This window comes from Dinoponera quadriceps, unplaced genomic scaffold (genome assembly GCF_001313825.1).
Source record: "Dinoponera quadriceps isolate SergipeBrazil2010 unplaced genomic scaffold, ASM131382v1 scaffold1421, whole genome shotgun sequence".
Taxonomy (NCBI): Eukaryota; Metazoa; Arthropoda; class Insecta; order Hymenoptera; family Formicidae; genus Dinoponera; species Dinoponera quadriceps.
In genome coordinates, this window is record NW_014555502.1 from 316006 (window position 1) to 327020 (window position 11015).

At 35.6% G+C, this 11015-nt stretch overlaps 4 protein-coding genes across 6 annotated transcripts; all 4 read right to left on the bottom strand.

Moving 5' to 3' along the window:
* On the bottom strand, positions 1–1362 carry LOC106744528 (GPI mannosyltransferase 1). Its single transcript, XM_014619387.1, has one exon. The coding sequence runs from the start codon at positions 1330–1332 to the stop codon at positions 106–108; it is 1227 nt and encodes a 408-aa protein (XP_014474873.1). The 5' UTR covers positions 1333–1362; the 3' UTR covers positions 1–105.
* On the bottom strand, positions 1347–1580 carry LOC106744531. Its single transcript, XM_014619389.1, has one exon. The coding sequence runs from the start codon at positions 1565–1567 to the stop codon at positions 1367–1369; it is 201 nt and encodes a 66-aa protein (XP_014474875.1). The 5' UTR covers positions 1568–1580; the 3' UTR covers positions 1347–1366.
* Positions 1581–1694: 114 nt separating this feature from the next.
* LOC106744530 (cx9C motif-containing protein 4) lies at positions 1695–2502 on the bottom strand. The gene is made up of 3 exons (XM_014619388.1): positions 2364–2502; positions 1922–2058; positions 1695–1786 (listed from the first exon to the last, which is right to left on the bottom strand). The coding sequence occupies exons 1-3, from the start codon at positions 2428–2430 to the stop codon at positions 1769–1771; spliced, it is 222 nt and encodes a 73-aa protein (XP_014474874.1). The 5' UTR covers positions 2431–2502; the 3' UTR covers positions 1695–1768.
* A 1188-nt stretch (positions 2503–3690) lies between these two features.
* Positions 3691–7777, bottom strand: LOC106744532. 3 transcript variants are annotated; one of them, XM_014619390.1, is made up of 7 exons: positions 7654–7762; positions 7142–7313; positions 6268–6845; positions 5813–5968; positions 5448–5709; positions 4941–5375; positions 3691–4115 (listed from the first exon to the last, which is right to left on the bottom strand). In XM_014619390.1, exons 3-7 carry the CDS (start codon positions 6382–6384, stop codon positions 3799–3801), a joined length of 1287 nt encoding a protein of 428 aa, XP_014474876.1. In that variant the 5' UTR covers positions 6385–6845; positions 7142–7313; positions 7654–7762; the 3' UTR covers positions 3691–3798. The 3 variants fall into 3 exon arrangements, with proteins under 3 accessions (XP_014474876.1, XP_014474877.1, XP_014474879.1); XM_014619393.1 differs by having other exon boundaries at positions 4023–4854; positions 7654–7777; XM_014619391.1 differs by lacking the exons at positions 7142–7313; positions 7654–7762 and having other exon boundaries at positions 6268–6877.
* Between the last annotated feature and the right edge of the window lie 3238 nt (positions 7778–11015).

Sequence of the window (11015 nt, forward strand, 5' to 3'; positions counted from 1 at the left end):
TTGCGCTTTCAGTCATTTTTTATTTTCTGCAAATACATAAACAAAGGGTAACATATTCGAGGAGACCCGAAGAAGAGTCTCACCCGGTGACACACAGTGTAACAATTACATTTTGTAATGACTAACGATATCTACCAAGACCTTCACGTTGACAGCGAAGAACAACAGGCCCGACAACCACAGTAAACCGAACAAATTGAAACCTTGGAATTCCAACAGGTAGGCCGCCAGCAGCCAAACGGCCTGACTCGCGATCCAAATGCACATTAGGCACGCGCATCTGCGTAGGCTCATGCCGATGCTCGGCAGACATAGCGGTAACAGGGACAAGAACCAAAAGAAGTACTGGGAGGTCAAGACCGGGTTGTACATCACCGCAATGATCGCCTGGACGAACATAGCGAACGGTAAGTCGGACTTCTCCGAATAATAATACGACGTGACCAGCAGCAGCAGCAATTGCGGCAAGAACGTGAGAACCTTCAGGACCACGTCGGGCGGTTGATCGGCGGACAAATAAAGCATGTAGAAGTAGACGGAGAAGTTGTGCCTGGCGTCTTTGCGCGTTAAGTGGTAGAGAAGACTCTCCTGCAGGAAACTGAAGCCATATAGGTGGTAACTGGTGGCGGTGAACGCGATGATTGATAGCACGCAGCTCGACGCGAACCTCCATTGGTCCTTGTTCGGCAAGAAGCGGTTGCCCTTGCGCAGGGACAAGTACATCGGCAGGCTGAACATGAGCGGGTACAATCTGAAGTGCACGGACACCCCGTGCAGCAGTCCAGCCGATACGTACTTGTCCCTCTGCAGCAGGTCCAATGTAAGAGTGACCAGGAGGACCGCCAAAGAGTCCGCGCTACCCCTCGTCGAGATCACCAACGTCAGCGGATTGCAGAGCCACAGGAGCGCGCACAGTTCCCTCGTGGCCGCGTTGCATCTCTGTCGCGCGAGAACGCTCCTGATCGAGATCGCTATCAGTATATCCGCTGCAGAGAACAGAAGCTTGCCGAAGTCTTTGTGCAGCACGACGTTCGGCGTCAAGAGCCAGGCCAACAATGGTGAGTAGCGATAGGTGTGACGCTCGAAGGGCGATCGTCCCTCCGTCACGTACCTGGCGGCGTCGGTGAACACTTTGTAGTCCACGTCCGTGTACGGCACGCTGAAGAGACCGTCGTGAACATTGGCGTACAGTATCAAGAGCAGCCGTACGAGGAACGCCGACACGCAGTGAGACGTGAACGACGAGTCGCTTATTTTGCGGCATATCGTATCCATCGTTCTCATATTGCTGTCGAGTAACGGTTTAAAACGGAAATGTTCAATCGAAAACATACGGGTGCCTAGGGAATTTAAGGTCCGGTCACATCTATAATTTCGTGTTACCGCTCGCAACTGCTGCTTTCACGAGGCATCTTTTCAACTCGTCAAACTCCGCGGCGCAGGCGTTCTTCTCCAGGTTGGATTTCGCCAACACGCATGACGCGTACTTCGATGCCGATTCGTGACATTTGGCTATTAGAGCGGGATACTGTCTCAATCTCTCCTTGGCCTTTCTCACTGCCTCCATTACTGTCGTACGAACGAATTTGATTTAAGCTTTTTTAATGGCCGGTTTTTCCATTTGTCGCCTTTGACTTCCTATTCCAAATACATCGCAAAGCTGCTTGCTGAATATTACGCTCAAAGCCAATATTGTACCTGCAGAAATAGTGAGACGTGGAAAACGTTGTGACAAAGTTCTCTTCCCTAATACCTTGTCCCTCATCTTTTATTTCAAGGCTTTCCGCTGAAACCAAATGTCATCTCATTTGTAACAACTATGAATTTGCAACAAGTTATACATTTAAATAAAAATAATTCCGACTATGCTTAGAAAGAATATATGACAATATATATTTGGTACAGCTAATATTAAACTTACAAAGTCAATAGTTTTATGTTCGTATGGCTTAGTAATATTTATGCCCTCACAAACTGTGGATTGATTAGAATACTTTCTACAACATATTCTTAACTCCTCAATGACTTCTTGACAACGAGATGGTTGGTAGATATTCTCTGAAAATAGAATGTTTCTCCATAATATCATTACGTATATTGCTCCCACAAAGATAAGGAATTATTTTGCAATTAAAAACCTGTAATCTTATATATGAGTAGGTATCATTATCTCATTTACGCGCTCTACAAACGTTTTTTAGACATATCCATTTCTACAGGTTTACTCAAAAATGTAAAATATATTTTTATTAGTCTAAACACGTTTTTACCGTTTGTTCTCAAGAAAAGAGGTTAGATATACAAGTCACGTTCCAGACGCCTTAATAATAAATTATATCCATGATAAATTAAACTATACAAACCGTTTAAACACTTTTGCAATTTGCAGGCAAATTTCTTACAAGGATCAGCGTCAGGAGACGTCGTCATAAAGAATTTTCTTTAGAAACTTAATCGTATACTGGAACCAAGAGCAAATCTAGAAGTATGTTCTTCATAGCTGAATTAGGTTGCACTTACACCCTTTAGGGTGATTTTCAACTCCGGTTAAAGCCCGTGTCAAATTACGCATTGGAGATCAAGAGTGAATTAAAATTTGACCAATCAGAGTAAAGTTCACTAAATCTGAGTTTAGTAAATTTTTCACTTAGTCAAATTTCAACTCAATCTCCAATGCGTAGTCTGATAGGTGCTTTCGACTTTTGGGTTTTAATCCTATTTATTTTGCGAATATTCAATAAATTTAATAATATTCAAAAGATCTTTTTATTCTCAGACAGCATAACCTCAACAATAGATCGGAGAGTTCTTTATTTTCATGTAACGAAGTTTGCTGATATCAAGATTTTTTTCTATGGCACAATCAAACAATAAGTAGTACAAATTATTTTTAATTTACGAACGAAAAATAAAGTATTTTCTACTGGACAGTACTATATAGTATCTTATAAGATTGTTACGAGTGTTCCTGGAAATTTATAAAAATTTTAAACGCTTTATTAAGAGAAATTATGTAATATACTTTATTACAATGTATTTACAAATATTAGGTTATGTAATATATGGCTTAGTAATATTTATGACATCGCAAATTGATTAGAATACATTGTGCGACATATTCTTAATTCCTCAATGACTTCTGGACGAGATAATTTTTAAATATTATCTATATGTTAATATACATATAGATAATATTTAAAAAATATCTAATTACAAAATAAATTAATTTAATGAAGCAATATTACAATCAAGTCAAATTTTGTATGTTTGAAATTACATATATATTTTATTTTATATATACGCAACTGTTAACCCTTTGCGCTCGAGGCCTTTTTCATTCAAGCGAACCAGCAACTCGAAAGGAGTTAGCTGCTCCCGCTTATTTCATGAGTTTTTTTACAGTTAACTTAAAATGATTTCTGACATAATATAACACTTTAACCCTTTTAGTGCCGGGCGAAAAAGAGGTGCTTATGCGAAGATAACCGGCCGATTTTACTAGGATTTGGTAAAAGGCTCATAAAAACCAAACGAAAAGCAATATTTAAAAATTATTTATTTTAATTCTCTCGTAATGAAATTAGACTATTTATAACGTATTTTAAATTTATTTTGATAGAGATCTCTCGCAATGCGAATAGTAAAGCGCTACAAGGTGCGGGCCGATATATCGGCTCTGGCACTTCTCGCCGGTGTAGCAGGAGCCGATATATCGGCTCCCGGCACTAAAAGGGTTAAACTTGTATATTTTAATATTTTACATATCTTTATAGTTCAAAGAAAGACATTTGTTAAACATTACATTCTATATTTTTGCTTCGTATGGTATTTTATAAAACAATCTCCAAGATGCATCCTTGGCTTGTCGGGGCAAGTGTCACAGTAGTATACAGTTTGTTGCCTTTTGCCAGAGTTGGTTCGTTGGGAACAAACCTTGCAATCCCTTTTACTTCCCATTAGTACAACATGGAGCTTCCCATTCAATCGGATATCTTCAGAACTGCTCTGCGAAGTAGAAGCTCGCGGTCGTTTTTGCCGGAAATCTCTCAATTGATCAACCAAAGTTTTCAAGTATTGCAGGTCACTAAGCGGCTGTTCGTTTCTCTGCTTCTTTGCTGAATTATAGAGAATATATACGCAACTTAAAATTGATTACAACGCAGCTAGCTAAACTTATTAAAGTAGGTTTTGCAGAATGTCTACTGTAGACTCTATCAGCAGTTTGCTGGAAACACAACAGGACCTGATGACTATTTCATGTTAGAAATCGAACAGGATTTGTTGTATTACTCCAATATATTTAAATGGAACATACTGCAGTTCCTATCATTACTCATTACTCACTACTCATTTTCTACCGTCAATTTGCTATCAGATTCTATCAGCAGGCTCTATTGACAGAACAGCAGATTGCAGAAACAGATGACTATGAATCTGCCCACAGATTTCGCTTAATCTGTCATCAGACTGCTAATAGATTGCTTATTAGGAATCTAATCTTTATACAATTTATATAACTAAAATTAGTAGTAGACAAACATTTATACAAAACTAGAGTTTTCTGTCGAATATAATACATATTAAATAATACATATTAAGAGCTCATGCCCTGCGGTAGTGCACAACCAATGACAATATCCCTTATTTTTACAAATTTTGAATATTCCATCTTCTCGTCACAACTGTTAAGTTTCGTTAGATATTTACGAGCCCACGGTTTAAGCGGACGCATTATTTCTATGATTTCATCTTTGTCAAAAATTTCAATGATCTTCAACCAGTACTCGTTTGTAACTTTATAAAGTATAGAGAATAACTCATCTGACTCATCAAATTCTGAACATCTGTTGAAAGCTGGTATATCCAAACACAATATAAATATATCATCAGGTGATAGAAATTACTCTGAATTATCTATAATTTATAATAAAATTATATACCGTTGTCAATATTGCAGGTTACATATGCCAAATATTGCATTACTTTCTTCGGAACCTTGATATTAGAAGAATGCCATATTTTTATGATATTTACAGTTCGTTGAAACACATCAGTATCCTCTTCTGTAAATTGTGTACACTTCTTGTATGGCCTCAATAATCTGATCATAACATCCAACCATTTTGATTCTTCTGCAAATGTTAAATTTATGGAAGGTATATTTTCTATAGTATCAAATACTTCCAACCATTTTACTATAAATTTCACATCGTCAGAAGAATAACTATCTTCCGGCGTTTTTATTATTTCCAGAAAACATTCTAATAGTCCATAAACCAAACCATCCGACGAGCGCTTGAAAACTTCTATCAACCAATGACCAGAATCAAATGACATATAGTGAAGCAAAGATATCGTTTCTACTAATAAGTTACCTACAATGTAAATATAAAAAATTACATGAAGAGAATAAAAATAGAATTATTTTATATATATAGCTAACTTACCACAAGATGAATATTTTAATATGAAGATTATACGTTCTCCAAGACATTCACATTTTTTTATGTGATATGCCCAGAGCGTATTGGAAGTATTCTTGATTTGCCATACTATAAGTTGCACAAGTTTGAAAATCTGAATTAATATCAATGAATCGTAGCATTTCAGGAATCCGAAAATTCTTTCCACTGTATTTGTTTTTTCGGCTAATTGAACAAATGCTCTTTTATCGTAACATAAACAGACAAGAATACCTATAGTGATTTCCTAAAAATATATTGTTAACTATTAATGTAACTCTCAACATTTGGGTACTAAAATATAATTTTTTTATGGAAAAAGTAAAGATAATATGATAAAGATATCATACAATAATCTTAGGTGACTCATCATATTCCAAAAAAATTTCTGCTAGATTGATGAAGTTTTGATCTATAAGAAAGCATCTCACATCAGGTTCAATACTAATCTCAAGTAAAAGTATGTATCTATCTTCTAGCTCATCTGTAAAACCATTGTCAGGTACCTGTAATCAATCATGTTGCATAAATTATTTTTTATTTAATGGTACTATAAACCAGTAAAGATTGTAAACAACTATAAGTTATAACTAAAGATAAATATGAATTCACATACATAAGAACCAAGATTATAAATATAATTACAATCAAATAAATGCCCCATATATATTATTGTGCAGTCTCTTACAACTACATGCAACAGCTTCTTCCTTACTTATGATTTTTTTATCTCGTTAGAAAGGCATCGCTATATTTTATATACAATAACTATTATACAGAAAGATTGATTATTGTAGATAATTACGTGAGTCAAAGATTTCAGGACACCTAATATCCATCGGGCACTGTAAGCACTTTCACCCACAAGATCACTTTTCAGCGTTGACAGTTCTTCCTGAGTCAGACCTTCCGCATCTATCATATTGTTTGGGCCAGAGTTTTTATTAGAATTATCAGTAGAAGATACGTCTGAATCCTTACAGTTCACTATGTTGTTACTTCCACTAGACGCTTTATTCGTATTGTTTTTAATTTCACTAAACTGTTTTGATTAGTATCGTATTCGTCGTCTATGTCACGAGTGTCATTCCAATACTTGACTGCCTTTATATTCTCGGCTTTCCCTGCATCATGAACACTTCTTGTATTTTATCGTATGCATTTAACGATGCACAAACCAAGATATCACAGCGACTTTTCCATGTCATTCGTTCTTTCTTCCACGTAATATTATTTCTCCCAACTTCCTATTCGAGATCACGAAAACTTTTGATGTTATCGTGTTTAGAAATTTCACCCAATTTCTCGATTAGGTTACATTTACGTACAAGCCTGCAGCGCCCTCGCTGTGGTTCGAATTTGAATTGTTCCTACAGCAAGCACCTAGATAAAACAAATTTATAAAAGACCTTTTGAAGTATCTGAGAGATATCTAAAAAAAAAATAGAACGTCTATTAGACGTTTTTGAAACGTCTTTAGGAAATTTGTTTTTTCTAAATAGATTCTCATCTCGGCTTCGTTCTCTTTGAACGCTCATACGCTGTATATGTGTTTATTCTCTTCATTATTTATTACATGCCAAAGGAAGTTAGAATGACGCTTACAGCACGTGAGCGTTCAGAAAGAACGCAACCTTAATCTGATTTGACACTTTAGGTTTAGATTTATTTATGTTTACCTAAATGTTTACAGTTTCATAAATGTGATTATTTTCGTCCGTACTTTCGTCATTAGCTTCCTCAAAACAAGATATTATTGTCTTTTTAAATATCTTATTATTGTTCAGGCCTTTTTATTGATCAATTAGTACAAAAAACCACTGGAAGAATTTAACTTTGTGCGCTCGATCTCTGCAAAAAAGCATGAAATTAAGAAATATATTGAGAAGAATCTTATATCGAAAGAATCTTTTTCTGCTAACAATAAAGCTGTAATGTGTACACAGTAATATACAGTTCTGAAGTTACAATAATTTCCTGAATTAAATCAATACATCAAATTGTCTTAAATAATTGTCATAAAGCGGTTGATTCGAAAATCGATACGTGTGTCGGTCCATCGTGATTATTAAAATTAAAACAGTCGATTTAACAGTGGACAATGTGCACTGTTAAAGCTTTTTAATAGTTTCGCAACTGTTTTGTTCTTTAATCCTCATTGCCGGTATTTCTAAAACAATTTAGTACTTACCGGGGCTAGATTTGCATGCATCTGTTCAATTATTCGACTAAGAGATAAATATTTTTCTCATTACTTATATCAGTACCTAAAAACGTTGGTAGTTCAGAAAGCATAAGTCGTCGCAATGTCTAAACATGGAAAAAAATATTTAACAGTTTACGTTCCTTTGATCGAAACATAGACTATATTTGTATGATGAAGTTAATCCAATCATGCCGGTTTCTACCATCATGGCTTAAATTTAATCGACGACTAACTCAACGGAATTGGCCAATCGCATTGATCAGTTCAGCTAATTGGTCAATGCGATTGATCAATTCCGTTGAGTTAATCATCGATCAGGCCTGTTCTATAATACGCCGTCCAATAGTCCAATGAGAAAATTTGTTTTTCGAGAACGAGTTTGCCCATTGGAACATCGGCTGCGTTCCGACATCCAACTCCGACGTATGGCGTATTGTAGAACAGGCCCAAATTTAAACCACGATGGTGAAAACAGGTCATCAGTATCGAACGAAAACTCGAATTTTTGAATCGTTCGTAACTATTTAACTAATTATAGGTCTATTTTTTTTCGCTACACTAAAACTGCACTGAACTGCACTGAACTGCACTGAACCGCACTGGAAAAAACTAGTACAGAATAGTTCAGTTCAGTGCAAAAGTGCAATTAAGAGGTCTGCTCGTTTTCGCTGCACCGCTGAACTAGTTCAATAAGTTGAAGCGAGATAAGTATATGTTTTCTCACTTCAACTTATTGCACTAGTTCAGCGGTGCAGCGAAAACGAACAGACCTATAATTTCATCCATATTTGTGCTGGCGTAGCTAAACTAAATAATCACCACTATATATATAATTTGTGAGTGATATCCTTAGAGCACATACTACTGGAGGGAGCGTGCCTTATGCTGCCCGTGTTATAATAGTGTGGTCAGGGTGCGAGAGAGAAAGGTAGATTAGAGGTGACAGCTATCTCTCTCTTACTGAACGCTCATTGGTCGCTCATGTGCACGCATATTTACAAAACGAAATTTTAGTCTGCTTTCTCCCCTCCTGACGTCGCGTGGTCGTCTTGGCGGCTCATTGTAACAACCAATCACAGCGCTCAACTAAAAAGAGACAGATAGGACACTCGGCATCCATCTCTCTCTTTGCCCTATCACTTCCACTTACAGGCTTGTTCCCTCTATTCTTATATTTCTATGCTTGCATGCGAGCTCACCTCCCACCACTCCGCCGGCGAGCTAGCTTTTGTCGCTGTACGACAGTAAAACAGTGGAAACTAGCCCGCCGTTGAAGTTGCACCGTTTTAGTGTTTCTCTACGTAGTAAAAGAGTCTTTCTTATTCTTTGTGTCGAGTACTCAGTAGGCACATGCCTAGATTCTTCCCGGGCTATCCTTACTAATCTCCACAACATGACGAAGTTCGGGGTTCCAATCTCTCTTTTTTTTTTTTTGATACATGTATTTTATTGTAGGATATAAATTTTTTTTTCATAAATAATTAATGTTGCAGTGTGATATGTAACATAATAGATAATATGTTTAATCAGTAACACATCATAAAAATGTTTATAAAATATTTGTGTTTATTATCATAAATAAAAAAATATAAAAACAATTTAGAATTATTTCAAGAATTTATTCGTTATTTTGGTGAATTAATTTTCTATAAATTTTTCGAATATTTTTTTTACATTTATGTTTCTTTTGAGTTTCTAAATGTTTAATTCTAATTTGTAAATACTTTTGTACAATTTTTTAAATTATGTTTTTTCTATGTTCATCGGGATTCGATGAATGACTAATCTTAAGAACGTTTCTCGGTATGCTATTATAGCATATTTTATACAGTTCTTGGTACATCCCTTTTTTATTTTTATAAAAGATTCGAATACTCTGTTCAATTAATTTACAAATCACAGTAACGTCATCACATGGTTTTATTAACACGTTCCCTGCCAGACCGTTTTTTGAAGACTCCGTTCAGACCGCATGGGGCGTATGCGTCCCACGCTTTACAATTATATTGTTTTGTTTCTGGCGTATGCCTAACAATAATTAAAATAGTGCAAAAATCATAATTATCAAGGAAAGGGTGTATAGTTTAAGATGCATAACACAACAAACCAATAAATTTATTTTTCTAGGAATTAGTTTAACAAATACCTGGCTGAACATTACCAAGCGAGTTGCATCCTCACATATAATATTTTTATTATGCCTATATCAGTTTAAAATAAAACATTTTAATTGAAATCAAGTTTGTATACAATCACAAAGGGATATTACGGTGAACTTTGTTAAAACATGGCAAACATAGGTGTGGTTTATCCACACAACTATCGCAGAATGTTGCAATTTTTACAGTACAGTTTCTTGTCGATTGGGAACCTAAATTTTTAACATTTTTTTCGTAACAAATTTTACAGCGCCTTATCGAATTAAAGCGGCCTTCCTTTTTTTAATTTCGTGTCGATTTCTTCTTGGTCCAATTAGTAGAGAATTATTATTATTATCATTATTATTACACGACATCAGATTCATTGCTAATTTTTTTCGGAATTCGATGCTTGTTATTTTTCGGTTTGTAAGACTGTTATATATAATCCATGAATTCACTACAATTGTCTATCACGCCGCGTGGGGCGTATACGCCCCACGCGGCGTGATAGACAATTGTAGTGAATTCATGGATTATATATAACAGTCTTACAAACCGAAAAATAACAAGCATCGAATTCCGAAAAAAATTAGCAATGAATCTGATGTCGTGTAATAATAATGATAATAATAATAATTCTCTACTAATTGGACCAAGAAGAAATCGACACGAAATTAAAAAAAGGAAGGCCNGCATTGGACGCATCGCGTAATTTTTATTATTGATCACACTATAAAACCCGCTACATATTCGATAACGTTGTCAATAAATTTTTTATTAGCTCCTTGACCATAAAAATCCGTTGACTCAGTCATAGATGACTCGAAATAACGCGTATCGTTCAATGGATTTTCATCGCTAACAAGATTATCTGCTTGTACATTGAGATCAGTGGTTGATGAGACGTGCAAAATTGTTGTATCATCCAATGCAATACAATTCGCATTCTCCGACCCTTTGACATCCGTTCGAACTAACAGTTTTTTAAAAATATTATTGAATCGTAAACAAGTTGGATTATCATTATATCCACCTTTGCTACGAACACAACTAAAAAATATTTCCAGATGATCCTACGACAATTTATAAGTAAGTAGATATCCATTCCAAGGTCGTATAAAGTCTTCGTAGATGTTAATTACACTTTGTAACGAAATAATTAGTCCAATAAATCCAGTTTTTTTTCGTAAATGAATTACCAAACTT

Excerpts from the sequence above, each read along its gene's own strand:
- LOC106744528 (XM_014619387.1), bottom strand. The coding sequence starts at position 1,332 with ATGTTTTCGATTGAACATTTCCGTTTTAAACCGTTACTCGACAGCAAT.
- LOC106744531 (XM_014619389.1), bottom strand. The coding sequence starts at position 1,567 with ATGGAGGCAGTGAGAAAGGCCAAGGAGAGATTGAGACAGTATCCCGCT.
- LOC106744530 (XM_014619388.1), bottom strand. The coding sequence starts at position 2,430 with ATGACGACGTCTCCTGACGCTGATCCTTGTAAGAAATTTGCCTGCAAA. Across the intron at positions 2,059-2,363 it reads ATTGCAAAAGTGTTTAAACG|AGAATATCTACCAACCATCT; the intron begins GTTTGTATAGTT and ends TTCTATTTTCAG.
- LOC106744532 (XM_014619390.1), bottom strand. The coding sequence starts at position 6,384 with ATGATAGATGCGGAAGGTCTGACTCAGGAAGAACTGTCAACGCTGAAA. Across the intron at positions 5,969-6,267 it reads TCCTGAAATCTTTGACTCAC|GTACCTGACAATGGTTTTAC; the intron begins GTAATTATCTAC and ends GATTGATTACAG. Across the intron at positions 4,116-4,940 it reads AACCTGCAATATTGACAACG|CAAAGAAGCAGAGAAACGAA; the intron begins GTATATAATTTT and ends TCTATAATTCAG.